The sequence below is a fragment of the Pteropus vampyrus genome, unplaced genomic scaffold (assembly GCF_000151845.1).
Source record: "Pteropus vampyrus isolate Shadow unplaced genomic scaffold, Pvam_2.0 Scaffold206, whole genome shotgun sequence".
In the NCBI taxonomy this organism is placed as follows: Eukaryota; Metazoa; Chordata; class Mammalia; order Chiroptera; family Pteropodidae; genus Pteropus; species Pteropus vampyrus.
The window spans coordinates 405,037-421,567 of NW_011888987.1; the positions used below are offsets into that span (position 1 = coordinate 405,037).

At 37.8% G+C, this 16,531-nt stretch overlaps 1 protein-coding gene across 1 annotated transcript in view; it reads right to left on the reverse strand.

Moving 5' to 3' along the window:
- CAV2 (caveolin 2) overlaps positions 1 to 1,321 on the reverse strand; it is an 8,296-nt gene extending 6,975 nt beyond the window's left edge. Inside the window, exons 1-2 of the mRNA XM_011372396.2 lie at positions 1,078 to 1,321; positions 624 to 811 (exon numbers count right to left, since the gene is read on the reverse strand). Coding sequence (XP_011370698.1) covers positions 624 to 811; positions 1,078 to 1,227 — 338 coding nt within the window. The 5' untranslated portion in view covers positions 1,228 to 1,321. The remainder of the gene's footprint in view (positions 1 to 623; positions 812 to 1,077) is intronic.
- Positions 1,322 to 16,531: the final 15,210 nt, after the last annotated feature.

Sequence of the window (16,531 nt, forward strand, 5' to 3'; positions counted from 1 at the left end):
CATTTGTTTCTCATAGAAAAAAAGTTAACTTGGAGGCCTTCTCATTTCACTATCTTGCAGTTTGAGTTTTCATTCCTTTGTGGTTGGGGGGGGGGTGCTCATCTTAACTGCAGCACCTTGAATCTCCTCTGGTCTCATCCTGGCCATTCCTCTATAGCACTGCTTAACAGGTCTGACATCCCTGTCCAGTGATATTGCCACTGGCATTCTGCTCAGAGGTTACTTTTGTTTTACCCCAAGCACAGGTGGTGACTGAATAAAAGGTGATGTTATAAATAAGAGCCCTGCCCAAAACCACAGGCACAAGTCATAACACAGCCCCATGAGAGAGCAGCCTGTGGCAGGAAGCTTGGACTCCAGTTAGCTGGGCCTTAGCATTCAAAGGAAAATCACATCCGAGGACAGAGGGACATTCCTTCTTCTATTTAAACTCCTAACTCAACCTATGAATCTAGAGAAAGCACACTGCCTTTCAAGGTCTTCCGTTATTATCACTGTATCTGGAGCTGATGTGAATTCCTTCCCCTGCAAGCACACTTGGGAGAGGGGAGGACAGAGGGCAGGTGGCAAAGAACATTCTTATATTTTAGAAAGCTTGTCCACCCCGTTATGCCCGTTCTCACCAGATGTGCAGACAGCTGAGGGTGGCAAAGAGAATTCCTGCAGCAAAGGCCAGGGGGATAGCCAGGAACACTGTCAAGAACTTGTAAATCACATATTTGCTGACTTCAAAGAGGGCATGGCTGCAGATCCACACTTTGTCAAAGGAGTGCGCAGACAAGGGCTCCGCGATCACATCTTCGAAGCCCACCTGCGGGAGAAGCAACAAGAAAGGACTTGCTGGGATGCCCTATCTTCTGTTAGGGTCACGGTAGGCGCACAGGAATTTGGCTAAGAATTCCTGGCTACGCAGGCAGCCAGCGGCTGGTAGATTCCAGGTCACGGACCCCGCGGGGGCTGACCCAGTGGTGAGGGTGAGGGGTTAGGACAGGGGTAGAGGGGACACCCGCATGCCCAGGCCGTGGCGGGGGCTTGGACCAGCCTCAGGCTCAGGTTACAACCCACCCCAGGCTTCACCTTGAGATGCGAGTTGAGTCTGTTCGGATCCCGATCCTGGCCAGAATCCGCGAACTTCTCGGGGTCGGCGTAGTCTACGCCGCTGTGGCGGCTGTAGGAGTCGTCGTCCATGAAGAGCTGGACGTCCGCCTTCTCAGTCTCCAGCCCCATAGCAGCCCTCGGTGCGCGGCGGCTGCAGCCCGGCTGGCGCGGCGCGGCTCCCAGCCGGCTGGGCCTCTCCTTCCCGCCGCGCCCAGCCCCGCCAAAAACTCGCCTCGCCTCGCCTCGCCCCGCGCTGCTCCGGCGGCGACCCGAGCTCCGCCCCGCGGCCCGGCCACGGACGCGTTGGGCCGGACGCAGCCCGCGAGGTGGCTCCGGTCCCGCGCGCTCCGCCGCCGGGCCGGGTCCCCGCCAGCCCCCCTGGCCAAGAGCCCAGGAAATCGTCCCAACTAGGCACAGCCCGGGCCTGCTAGCCGGGCGAAGCGTGTCACGGGGACGAGGACCAGTATTCGCCCCACAGAGGCCTGGGTCACATCGCTAGACGCCTAGAACTGTGCTGCTTAAGAGCTGGCAGGTTGTCCCAGGGATGATGGACTTACTGGAAGGAGGCAGGTTGGTGGTTAAGAGCCAGGGGTATAGAATCAGAGGGTCTGTCTTCTCCTCTTGGCCCTACGGTTTACGGTGTGTGCTACAGACCATCTGGGAACCTCAGTTTCCACCTTATAAAATGGGAGCAATGGTACCTCCTTCACAGAGCTATCGCATGAGAATTAAGAGTTAATTCGTGTAAAACTGTCACATAGTCCCTAACACACAGTATGCTTCTAATCTGCGTTGTTTCTGCTGCCCTGTGAGATAAGGAGCTATGACACACCTGACTGCCAGGCGACTCCGCAAGTGCCAGGGCACTCAGCAGTTTATCAGCGATTCGGCTATAACACTGCGCAGTGTGTGGAAGCGCGGTGAGGATATGGAGTTGGGTAAGTGAGTCCCCTGTTGTAGGAGTTTGTGCCTTCAGACTAGGAAGGGAGGTCTGATTCTTTTTCTTCTAAATTATAACTCGAATTTCCTTTGAATCAGACCCTATTCAAAGACTTCTGATATCTTCTAAGGTGCACTCACATCTGCCACGGCCTTTCAGGAACCATGTAAACAAACTCTCAACATAAAGCCACACTGCAATAGATGAACCAGCTTGCTCACTACTCACTCAAAAGCTTTTAGAAGGGAGTGGTTTGCATGTTCATAAAGGGTGTAAGGGCTGTTGGAGTTAGATGTGTATTGGGGGAGGAAAAGGACTTAGTGAAAACTTGCCAAAAGCTAAATAATGGGTCTTAGACTTGAGGAGGGCCTGTAGCTTGATCATAGCCTAAGACATGGTAGGAACGCAGTTAGGTGGTGCTGAATACAGTGCAGTTGTAACTAGCTGCACACATCAAACCCCCTTTTGTGAACTCGATTTGAAGAATTACCTCTTCTGAAGGAAAAAAAGGCTATTTTTGAAACAATAACAATTACAAAAAAAGAGCAGGGTCTGAATTGGACAAGTATTTTGGACCCCAAACTCAGTATTTCTAATTAAGCAAAACTTACCTACTGCTACTACTGCATATGGATGACAGTGTTGGAACACTGTATAGTCGCACTTAGATCTCATGCCCCTCCTTATCTAGAGATGGCCCATCTTGCCCTTTCCCTTCTTTCTTATTTCTTCTTTCTTACTTTTCTCTCCCAATTTTATGTTCAATTAATTCCAAAGTGATGACTTAGACATTCTGCTTATTGTTTTTTCTGTCCTTCTCTACCTCCTCCATTCACCTGGACAGGCTGACTCTGAAAGTTAGAACTCTTCTAGAGTTTTTGCCCAACAACTGTTTATATCAAAGTGAATAGAAGACCTTAATCCTTAAGGAAATCTGTAATATCGATTACCAGGACATGGAAAATAAGTGAGTTTACGGCTAACTAAAAATTTGTTTTTCTTAAAATTATAACTCCAGATTTTAAGATATTTCATTCAAAGAAGAAAGTCATTCTTGTAGTGCTGATGGAAAATCTAGCATTAGGACTTCTTTCCTGTTTTTTTTTTTTGTTTTTGTTTTTGTTTTTGCCTGAGCATATTTCTATTTCCAATGGGGTTAGTAACATATTTGCAATAGTTTTTACAAGTAATTGCCCACCCCCCACCATCAGGCAGTGGGGGTAGGAGGCCAAGATAGGTGAAATTAACATGGTCTTAATGAGACAGCTTAAAGATTTATTTGTAATATGATAGCTATCCACGAAAAAATGTCTCTAAAACCTAAGTTAAAAGAAACCCATCTAGGTTTGTTCTATGTAGCATACGACTTAAGAGTAGGATGCATGCATGAATTCATTCATTTATAAATTTTTTATTGAGCACCCTGCCCCACTTCCAGTAGGTTGGGTCTGTGTGAGGTTCTTATTTTGATGAAATTCTTGTCCATTTCATCATTTTAGTACATACAGTTTTTGAGAGGAGGTATCAAAATGATTTTTCTTCTCCTATTAGTAAATGTTCGGAAAATCTTAACTACTATTGTTTGCAAGGAGTTTAAAACAGTGATTATCATAGCAAATGGCATACTGTGTCCACTAATTCAGGGGTCCCCAACCTCTGGGTCATAGATGGGTACCAGTCCATGGCCTGTTACGAACCAGGCCGCACAGCAGGAGGTGAGCGGCAGGTGAGCTAGTGAAGCTTCATCTGTATTTGTAGCCGCTTCCCAGCACTAGCATCACTGCTTCAGCTCCAGCTCAGATCATCAGGCATTAGGTTCTGATAGGCGTACCAGTCCCTGATGCCAAAAGGTTGGGAACCACTGCTCTAACTGGAGGGAAGATCTTCCAGGAAGGGAGAAGAGAGGAGATTAGTTGGAGCTAAATGGCTGAGCACACTCTAGTATCTCCCAGACCACAGGCTTACTCTCCAGTAAGCCTTCTTTAATTTTTTAAAACATTGCCCAATGATCAAAGGAACTAAAAAATTTTCATAATAAATCTATACTAGTGTATTTATCCCCTGGCTGTTATCATAGCTTCTGACAAGAGGGCTAGTTTTCAAATGGCATATCCATATATTTGAAGAACAACAACTTGATAATAGATTAGTATTTGTGAGTAGGATAGTTTATAACTATTTTGTTCCTTAATATTCTCAGCTTAGTGTCTAAAAAAGAGGGTTACTTTTCTGGTTCATTGAAAATATTATGTGAATGCTTTTAGGAATAAAAATATCTTTTCCTCCTTTTTTTAGAAATGATAAATGCATCATTTCTTTTCCCTATGTAGTTTCATAGGGAACTACATTTTACAAAGGGTCTGTTTTTCAAATTGCCTTCGCGCAAACTGGTTATTAATGAACATAATAATGACTCTTGATTTCACCATTATTTAAAGCATTGAGATTAGACCAGAGTTTCTCAGCCTCGACACTATTGATATTTTGGACAAGATCCTTCTTTGTTGTGGGGGCTGTCTTATGCATTGCAAGATGTTTAGCAGCATCCCTGGCTTCTCCTCCACTAGATGCCAATAGCACTCCCCAGTCATGACAACCAAAAATGTTTCCAGACATTGCCAAATGTTCCCTGGGGACCAAAATTGCCTTTTCCCCCTTTTCTGGGCTGAGAACCATTGCATAAGACATTGTCAAAATAATTCTTTATGTGAATGGGGAAATTTAAGCTCCAGCTGTCCATTTATAAACACATGCTGAAATCTCAGAATTATAATACCAATTTGTCAGAAACTCCAGGGATTTTTGAAATTAAGTTTAAGGATATTTGTTTGCCATGTAATATTTTCAGAAGAACTAGTTACCACCAATTAATAGCAAGTTTTCAATACAATGTTAGTATTATTTGAGAGATACGTATATCTCAGTAAGAGAGTATCAAGAAGCAACTGCTAGGACCTGGCTACCTTCCAGTCTCCTGCGCTTTCCTAACAAAGGAAGGACTGTTTGAATAATTATAGCTGGACAAACAGAGATTTGGGACTTCTTGATTCCATCTCAGGACTGTAAAATTTAGTAATTTTTGACACTCTTCGCCACTGAATAGCTTTCGCAAGTTTTAGGTGACCTGAGGAGTCCACGGGCTTGTTAGTGGAATAGCCAGGCTGTTGCTTACCATGTACTTTAAACATCCTTTCCCAGACTTGCTTGCTGTCAGCAAGGACAAAGCTTGAGAAATCTAGAAAGACCTGTAGTCCTATAGGAGCCATTCTCTGCGGATAGTGGGCTTTGCATGAACTATGCCTTGCAGAACTCCTAATCTCCTACTCCTTCTTTGTCAATGTATCTTTTCATCTTCTTTCCCTTCTCTCATGTCCTTGCAATTATCCCCTCCCCAATGCACAGGACCTCCCTTCCACCCCCCAAAAAAGATCGGATTTTTAAAAGAAACAGATTTTTTAAAGTCTGTTATTAAAGTTATTCAATAATCAACTTTTGTGGAATTGTGCCAGAGAGTTTTATAGCCTTTAATGAAAGCTTGTTCATTTTTTTTCTTACCTATCACTTTTCTTTTTGGCTACATTCTGGGTAAAATTAGCCTTGTACCAGTGAACCAGGGAATTTTTGGTTTAATATTAAGGCATAGTAGCTTTTTGTAGTTGGTATCAGCTTAATGTCCTGAGTATTTTAAATAGCACCTCCTCTGGCCAAACACCTCTTTTCATACTCAAGAATTTTCAGAATTAACTGTTTGGGACTACTCAGATCTTAGAAATAGATGGGGAGGAAGGTATACTCTTGAAAAGTCTATATTCACAATTAGAGCTGATAAGATAGGTCATTCCATTCTCATTCAGAACAATGTATGACAAGTAATTTTAGATTTATTTTATCCTGTTTTCCATAAGTAAAGGATGTTCCTGTTTAATCTTTTGAGTATCTCATTAATTTCTGGAATACTGTATATATAAATGAAACATCTCCATAGAACTTTGATAGTTTATCTTTCCCAAACATGAAATAGGCACTAATTAACTTACGGTGAGCACTAATTTTGAAATTAAATTCTTAATAAGTATAACTCCCTCTATATTCAAATGAAAACGCATTTCTGCAAAGCTGCCAAAGTCTCATGTTTTCCAAATACCAACGGAAATATTCACAGTAAGATTACTAGTTACTAAAACAACAGATCTGGAGGTTGTTTTCTTGATTTAGAGTTTTATTTTGGACAAAAAAGTTATTATAGCTCAATTTGAAGCCTTCGTTTTTTATAGTAATTCTTTTTACAACTATTAGTCTACTTTCATTTAGAGTAAATGCCAATTTTAAAAAAATAACATAGCTAATTTCATTAGTCAAGAGAAAAAAAATGTTAGGAAGGTTTTTTTTTTAAATTTTAGTTTTTACAAATTTTTATCTTATTGCATATTTCCAATAGGAGAATAAAGACAAAAACACAGACTGTTTTCCACCTTGTTCTTGTAAATTATGGTTTCAGTGTCTATTAGGTGACTTTTAATGCTTGAGAGAATAACCTGGGAATCAAGAGCAAAAAGAGTCCAGCTGCACAGAGCAGATGGAAGCCTGGGATGCTGCCAAGGGGCTGGGCAGAAGAATTTTTAGATTATATTTTCCTATCAATAAATATCTTGGAAGAATTTTGTTTCCAGAGAATTTGCTAAAAGAATGTTTGTCTATTTCTGTTCTGTGGCTACATGAAACTGTAAGGCAGATTTCTACACTACATAAAGGCATACAATAAATTAGACTACTTAGGTGTCTGTATCCACTCTTTCTGAGCCACTGAAGCCCACGTTGGCCCTCACTTTCTCTCAACTGCTTATCAAATTTTAGATTCCCTGTTTAGAACAGCGAGAGGATTAGATCTAAAAGTAGATATTAACAAGTTTATTCTATTAAATACATTATAAGTACGACTTGGCATTCTTGTGTATCTGAATAAGATAATTCTCTACAATTAGCACATACAATAATACAATTAGCAAACAAATTGTATTATTTCAAAACCAATTTTAGTAGATGTTTGCATTTTCTTAAAAAAAAAAGGGATCCTTCAGGGCATTCAAAATATTCTCATCATGCTAACATGGAGAGAAACAACACACTTTTCATTGAAATATATACTGTTTCCTATAACATCTGTATTTATGTTACCATCTCATTTTTGAGAAATGATAACAATTATTTACCAAATAGATAGTGACAATGTCCCCCTTAACAGTGAATGAATATAAAATTATGCTTTCACTTATTATCACTCTATATACATTCACATTTTACTAACAAGCATGCTTTTTTTTCCCTTTCTTTCTAAAAAGTATTGTGTTCATTGGAAGCTCTTGGATAAACAAGTCACTGAAAATAAATTTAGTAAAACACTGTGGTCCTGAAAAACTGCATACTACTTTATTTGGAAATAGTAGAATTCACAGAATGTTGCTGTAAAGGGCATGGTACTCAAATTACTCGGTTCTGAAGACTCTTACTATGAAAGCGAAGTATTTTCTGAAGGAGTAGAGCACAAATAGCTAAATGTTTAGGCCAAAAAAAATAGAGTTATTATTTTATCATTTTGGAAAAGCCTATCTACTTTCACTGTGTATGTATTGCAGGTCTTTTTCATTAAAAAAGTAGCATAATAGAAGAAATGAGAGGTGACAAATGAACGACTGTTAGGTTTAAATTATTTATAACTATAGGATACCAATTGTCTATCAGAGTTGGACTGTCTTTTAGGAAAAGATTAAAATGCAGTTAAGTTCCTTTTAGGTGTAGGCAGATATTTTAGCATATTATAACTTACTTTAGGAGCTCATACTCTTGCCATGGATCTTATTTTTCCCTTAGTTTCTTCAGTGTTTTCTTGGTTGTTTTTTTACTGCCAGAGAAACTGTTTCCATGATAGAACTGTTTCCCTTTCATTCCCCTTTCCTCCTCTTCCTTTCTCTCTCTTCCTTGCTTTCTTGCTCCCTTTCTTTCCCAAACCCTGTTTTTCTCAGTCACAATCCTGCTCACTAACAATGTCTCAGAGTTGGGAGGAATTTCAGAAGTTCCAGATCAGTGATCACCTACCAATAGATCTTCATAAGTGAGCACACAAGCTCTATCGCTCTATTGGAATATTCAGCAATGGCAATTACTTTATAAAGCAACCCAAATACAGTTATATTGTTGTTATAAAGTTCTTCATTATTTGTGCCAGGATTATCTATCTGAAATTTCCTCCTTTCTTCTCTCTCTTTCTCGCTGTCCCTCACCCTCTCCTTCTTCTGCCCCACCCCCCACCCCACCCCCGTCTCTCCACATTAATCATCTTCTGATTTCAGTGTTTTAAGTGTGAAAGGTCAGCCATCAAAGTATTTGAAAGCAGTTTTTAAACACCGACCTTGCCCCTACTAAGTCCCTTTTCTAGTTAAACAGATTCATTTCCTTCAGTTGTTCTTTGTGTGTCACTATTTCCAAATGCTTCTTGTAATTTTCTTTTTCTCTGAAACATCACTCAAAAAATCGCATTTAAAGTATAACACTTGGTCTGGGGGCTGAGTGGCGCAAGGAGCAAGAATACTACATTACCTTCTTTGTATTGATTTGTAGACTGATTTTTTTTTTTTTTTGGCTGATTTATCATAGTGTTTATTCAATTAATCCCACTGGCTAGTAAAATCTTTTGTACTCATTTGTATTTTGGTTAAATCACACTGCTAATATGAAGTAATAGGTTATTGGAACCTAAGAGGATGACATTATTCCTATTAAATGGTATCATGCTTTTTCTTACTTTTGACCCTGTTAATCTGTGATTTTGCTCAGACCTTTATCAGTAGTCACTGATAAAAGGTTGATCAAAACAGGGTTGAGAACTGAGTCATGAATCATTCCACTTTAATGACTATAAATACTATCCATGTGTTGATAATTTCTAAATTTATAGCTCTAGCTGTGCCTGTTTCCAAGCTTCAAATTCATGTGTCCTGCTGACAAATATGACATCTCAAATTTCATGTGTCTTAAAAAACTTAGCTTTTGATTTCTACCCCCAGATCTGACCCTCTGATCATTCTCATCACACAGTTGGTTGAACTCAGAACTTAGGAGTCAGTTTTAATTCCTTCACTTCCCTCATTGTCTTCTTCCCCACAAGGCTGTTAGTTCTACCTCCAAAACTAATGCTTTCTCCTTCTATTTTCACTTCTTCTCCTGGTCTAAGTTTATATCTTACCTGAATCATCTCAATAGGTTCCATGTTTGATTCAGCTTCTACTCTTCTCCCCAAAATTGCTTTCTTCAAACGATCTGTTAATCTATAACTATTGCCAAAAGTCTGTTCATTTAGAACTACAATATAATACAGCAATTCCACTTCTAGGTATTTATCTGAAGGAAACAAAAACACTAACTTGAAAAGATATCCCTGTGTTCACTGAAGCATTATTTGCTATAGCCAAGACATGGAAACACAACTTAAGTGTCCATCAAGAGACGAATGGATAAAGATGTAACATATGTGTGTGTGTGTGTGTGTATATATAATATGTATAACATGTATATATAATGGAATATTATTCAGCCATAAAAAAGACCAAAATTCTACCACTTGTGACAACATGAATGGACCTTGAGGCTAGTATGCTAAGTGAAATGAATCAGACAAAGATCTCGCTTAGACATGGAATCTAAAAAAAGAAACCAAACTCATAGATACAGAGAACAGATTGGTGGTTGCCAGAGATAGCAGTAGGGTGGGGTGGGTAGGTGAAGTTGGTGAAGGGGGTTAAACTTCCGATTAAAACAAATATGTCCTGGAGATGTAACGTATAGCATGGTGATGATAGTTAATACTGTATTATGTATTTGAAAGTTGTTAAGAGTAGGTCTTAAAAGTTCTCATCACAAGAAAAAAAGCTTGTAACTATGTCTGATGTTGGATGTTAACTAGACTTATTGTGGAAAAAGAAAAAAGAAACACACAACTTGATGAATATTCTTGTTAAAGTATAATTTATGTATATCAAAGTGACCAAATAATAGATATATAGCTCAGTGAGTTATTAGAAGGAAAAGATGCCCTATAACCTCCACCTAGATCAAAAAATGGAACATCACCAGACCTCAGAAGTCGGTCTTATCCCATGTTCATCACCATCCTCATCTCCTTCACACAAATAACTGTACTTTAACATGACGCATTAGACATGCCTGTTTTAAATTTTACATAAAGGAGATCATATATAATATTCTTTTGAGTCCAATTTGTTTCATTAAGCATGACTATGAGATACATCCATATTGTATAATGGAGTCGTTCTTTCATTTTCATTTCATCTCATTTCATTACTGTGGTGTTTCACCACAATTTATCCATGCGAACGTAGATGGATATGTGGGTTGTTTCCTGTTAGGGGCTACTGTGAATAATGTTGCTAGGGACATTTCTGAATATGTCTTTTGGTGCAGCTACTGACAAGTTCCTGTTGGTTTTATATCTAGGAGAAGATTCACTGAGTTAAAGGGTAAATGTATGTTCAATTATAGTAGATATTTCCAATTTCATAAAGTCATTATAGTAATTTACACTCCCACCAGCACTGAATGAGAATTCCAGTTGCTCCACATCCTCATCATGTACATACACAATTTGATTTGATATGTATGTATGCATGTATTTTAACTTAATTTTTAATTATTATTTTTAAAATTAATTAATTAATGTTTTTATGGTGACTTTGGTTAACGAAATCTAGTAAGTTTCAGCTGTACATTTTCAACTTGATTTTAAATAGCAAAAAACAATTTTAAAAATTAGATAATTCAATAGGAATAGAAGAATATATTAAGATTGGCAATGTCAAGAGTGAAAGGTGAACGATCCCTCCTAGAATCAGGAGGTAGATGAAAAGCATAATTGAATATTGGTTTGAGACTAATATTCTTTCCAAGGCACAGGTCACTGGAGAACATCCTCTCACAGAAATACACAGGGACCAGAACAATCAGCCTAATTAAAATGTCTCTTTGGAGAGTGGGAAATGCATTCTTATTCACTCTACTTGCTTCCTGGGAAGAAATAATATCAAGTGTTAGAGGAGACACCTTGCTTTTACAAATCGTCTTTTAAAATATATTATTATAAGTAAGTAGACTATTTTTCTCTGAACATATGGACATAACCAATATCACAATTCTTCATTTATGTATCCGTGACTTCTATATTTCTTTTGTCTTTGCTGTCTTTTCAGTATAATTACTCACCTGGCTTTTCTCTTCCCCAGACATATATGTTCCATTTTAGCTTAGCTGCATACACTTTTTAAAAATATATAAATCTGCAGCACACTTACAAATTTTCAATTTAATGTCTAGTGATGGCTGTTGAGAAATACTGATCTAATTTCTTGATGACTCTGTTTAACTTTCATGCTATAAGGCCAGTGTTAACATCGCAGGTCCAGACCAAAATATTTCTGAGAGTGAAAAGAGGCTACTGTTGTTATTACATCAAGACAATCAGCAGAGACAGAGACTGTTCTGAGAAAATTAAGATCTGTTGCCATCAAAGCTTGACAATAATCCTCAGACTATCTTTCCTCACTTCCAGGGCTAAGTAAGGATGGAGGACACTAATCTGGTTGCCTTGAAGGGATGGGAGTTGGTCAGGAAAGGAGGAAAGGAGAAAAGGAGAAAAGAAGAATCACCCACCCTCAAAAAAGTATGTAGTAGAAAAAACCATGAGTTTAAATTTAAGTTTTCCTATTCTAAAATCACTAGCTGTTACTCAACGTTTCTTATCCTTGAGTTCATTGTAAAATAGTAATGACATAAGAATGAAACAAAATACCAGAGAAAGTGTTTAGCTCTGCCATTACCAGAAAGACACTCAATACATTTTACTCTCCTCAGGGGATCGATGCTTGGAAATAAGAAGGTAACCGAAGGAAGGGGAGATGACCTCATACTGAATAAAGTCTGGTTCTCTTATCCAACTCATAATTCTTAATATTGTATACATCTTTTATATTTTCCTTCACACTTTTTTCCTCAATATTTTTGCTACTAAAAAGTATCTTTTTACTTAGGCAGAGCAATTCTTCTTATTATTTTTAAATTAAGTTTATTAAAGTAACATTGGTTAATACAATTATATAATTTTCAGGTGTACATTATAATTTAACATCTGTATATTCTATTGTGTGTTTAACACCCAAAGTCCAGTTTCCTTCAGCTACCATATATTTGATCCCTTTTATCCATTTCGCCCTCCCCCTACCCCCCTATATTTGACCCCCTTTACCCATCTACCTCCCCGCTCCTCCCTTATCCCCTAACCACTGGTAACCACTAGTCTATAGTCCATGTCCATGAGTCTCTGTTTGTCCTGTTCCTTTGTTGCTTTTAGGTTTATATCTCACATATAAGTGATACCATGTGATTTTCAACTTTTTCTGTCTCGCTTATTTCACTTAGCATGATTATCTCAACTTCTATCCATGTTGTTACAAATGGCTATATTTCATCTCTTCTTATGGCTGAATAATATTCCATTGTATATATGTACCAAAGCTTCTTTAGCCAATCAACTATTGTAAGACACTTCAGTTGCTTCCATGTCCTGGTGAATAATGCTGCTATGAACATTGGTGTGCAAATATCTTTATAGATATGATTTTTTGTCTTTGGGGTAAATATCCAGTAGAAGGATTGCTGGATCATATGGTAGATCAATTCTTTTTGAGGAACCTCCATACTGTTTTCCATAGTGGCTGTACCAATTTGCAGTCCCACCAGCAGTGCATGAAGGTTCCTTTTTCTCCGTATCCTCTCCAGCATTTATTACTTGCCCTGTTGATTATAGCTATCCTAACAGGTGTGAAATGGTATCTCATTGTGGTTTTGATTTGCATTTCTCTAATAGCTAGTGATGTTGAGCATACTTTCATGTTTGTTAGCCATTTGTATGTCCTTTGGGGAGAAGTGTCTGTTCGGATCTTCTGCCCATTTTTTGATTGGATTGTTTATTTTTTTGTCGTTATTGAGCCATATGAGTTCTTTATACATTTTGGATATTAGGCCCTTATTGGAAGCATTGCTTGCAAATATATTATCCCATTCGGATGGTTGTCTCTTTACCTTGTTGACAGTTTCTTTTGCTGAGCAGAAGCCTTTTAGTTTGATGTAGTCCCATTCATTTATTTTTGCTTTTACTTCTCTTGCCTTTGAGGTAAAATTCATAAAATCCTCTTTTAGTCCAAGGTCCTTGAGTTTCATTTCTATGGTTTCTTCTATGCATTTTATTGTTTCAGGTCTTGTATTCAGGTCCTTAATCCATTTTGAGTTAATTTTAGTGTGTGGTGATAGACAACAGTCTAGTTTCATTCTTTTGCAGGTGGCTTTCCAGTTTTTCCCGCATCATTTATTGAAGAGACTTTCCTTTCTCCACTATGTGTTTTTGGCTTTTTTGTCGAAAATTATTTGCGCATATATATATGAATTTACTTCTGGACTCTCGATTCCATTCCACTGGTCCGGGTGTCTGTTTTGCTGCCAATACCATGCTGTTTTTATTACTGTCGCTTTGTAATATGATTTGAAGTCGGGCAGAGTGATGCCTCCAGCCTTGTTCTTTTTTCTCGGATGGCTTTGGCAATTGGGTTTTTTTTTTTTTTTTTGAGCAATTGTTATTATACCCAAATTAGAGACAAAGAAACTGAGGCTCAGAAAAGTTCATGGATTTGACAAAGTTTCCATGGTTATTAAATGTTAGTTTCAGGACATAAACCCAAGTCTCTTGAGTCTTGGTCTAGGACTTTTTCCAATGTGTCAGGTTCTCCCTGACTTTTTCAGGTGAATGGATGGGGAATTAATTAATTCTGGTCCCAGGCTTGAGATAATACACTGATTCAAAAAGAACCTTTTAATAAATTATTTAAGGTGCATTTCCTTGTATGATATGCTTTGCTTTTTATATTTTTTGACACACCCAAGGTGTTGATTATGATTCTAGAAGCTAAAAGATAAAATCACAATCTTTTCATTATCTGCATGTGTATTACACATTTATGTTTATTCTAAAACAAATGGTCAGTCCTGCAGTTGCTTTTCCCTGAATGCTAGATACACCTCAGATAGTTTTCCTTAAACTTTCTTTTCCATGAAAGCAATTATACTCTGGGAATGCTGGTATTACATCCAAGATGGAATTAATAATTTTAATCTGTGATAAAAAGCACATTATTTCAAAGGCAAATGAAAAGTAAATCATGAGCCAGCTATTGTTTAGGATTATTCTCCAGTGCCTTCTTCAATTGATAGCAGGAGAAATTTATAATTAGTCTTAAAAACTTTGAAGCTTAATAATCAGACTGCTAGTTTTTCAACAATACAGAAGGGGAAACAGGTGGACAATGTTCTGAGTCAATGGAAGTAGCTCATGCCTCTCCAAGCGGGTGGGCTGATCCTGAGCACAGTGAGGGAAAGAGCCACCCACATGGCTGCAGATTCAGCCCAAATAGCTCTGAAGTACCTCAGAAAACACTGGACTAAAAGAGTAGAAAGAAATACATATACGTGGCATGATTTGGGAGAATAGATTAAATGGAAGATGGAATCCATATGGAAAAAATTTAGACATATTTTTAGTTTTTTTTAAAGTAACAGCTTTATTGAGCTATAATTCACATACTGTACAATTTACAAATTTAAAGTTTATAATTCATTGTTTTTGGTATAGTCACAGAATTGTGCAACCATTACCACAATCAATTTTAGATCATTTTCATCACTCCCACAAAAAACTCTTTACACATTAGCTATTATCCCCCAACCCCTTTATCTCCCCAGCCCCAGGCAACCACTGGTCTACTTTCTGTCTCTGTATATTTGCCTGTTTGGGGTATTTCATATAAATGAATTCATGCAATCTGTGATTTTTTTTCTTGTTGTTGTTACTGGTATCTTTTACTTAGCATAATATTTCCAAGGTTATCCATATTGCATCATAAACCAATCAGTACTTTATTCCTTTTTATTGTTGAATAATACTCCTTTTAAATAATGTTATCTATTTATCAGTTGGTGGACATTTGGGTTATTTCCACTTTTTGGTTATAATAAATAATGCTGCTATAAACATTTGTGTATAGGTTTTTGCAGAGATGTGTTTTCATTTCTCTTGCATATATACCTAGGAGTGGAATTGCTGGGTCATATTCTAAGTCTATGTTTGGTCTTTTGAGGAGCTGCCAAACTTTTTTGAAGTGGATGCACCATTTTACATTCCCTTCAGCAGTGTATGAGTCTTCCAGTTTCTCCTCATTAACACTTATTATTTATCTTTTTGAATATAGTCATCTTTGTGGATTGTAAGTGCTCATTGTCTTACTCCTTTTTGGCTGCTATTGCAAAATGCCAGAGATTGGGTGGCTTATGAACAAGAAACATTTATTTTTCACATTTCTAGAGGCTGAAAAGTCCAGAATCATGGCTCCAACAAATTTATTTTTCACTGAGGTCTTCCTGGATCATAGACAGCTGTGTTTTTGCTTTGTTCTCGTTTTGCTTTGTTTGGAAGGGGTTAGGGAGCTCTGTGGGGGTCACTTTTATAAGAACTAATCACATTCATGAGGGTGGAGCACTCATGGCTTAAGCATCTCCCAAAGCCCTACTTGATATCATATTGGGCATTAAGATTTCAATCTATGAATTTTCAGGGGACACAAACATTTAGAGCATAGCATTCATTAATTTGCATTTTTTTATGACAGCTAATCATAGGCTTCATTTTTGTCCAGAATATTAACCAATATATATACCCTTCAGGGGCAATATTGGATTTCTAAAATACAAATTTGAATAATTTTATCCCAAAATATTTTCTCCACTGTGAAAGTTCTTCATTCATATTCCATAATTATGTATTTCCTCTGGATTTGTCATGTAGCAGTTAAGTTATAGTGTATTTATTATATAGCATTAGATTGTATTGACTAACATTTTATTAAATTATAATATACTGTCTTAGTTACATCTTTTCTGGGGGCCGTATTATTTCCTCCAGGAAAACTGCAAATCTTGGAGGACAAAGTCTATGCCTCTTGTTTATTTTGAGAACTTTTAGGACCTAATACAAAGTTGAGCATGTAGTTTGGGCTCACTAAGAATTTTATTGACTAGTTCAGTTGATTGCTCATTTTTGCTAGGCTGGTTTAAATTAAGTCTTAAAGTTAAAAAGAAAATAACTGAACCAATATCCATAAAGAATGAACTTCATTAAGTATTGAGTAATTGGAATTTTTCCAACTTAATTTTTCAAAATTCAGAGCTTAACAGAGCGTGATGATTATATAAAATATCTCTACAGTGGGGGTTTGGGATGATTCCTTGTGGAGAGGGGCTGTTGCACAGGGTTTCATAGAGTCAAGTGGGGAGTTTTTCTCTTCTTTCTCACTGGGACAAATAGAATCACATCCATGGTTATAC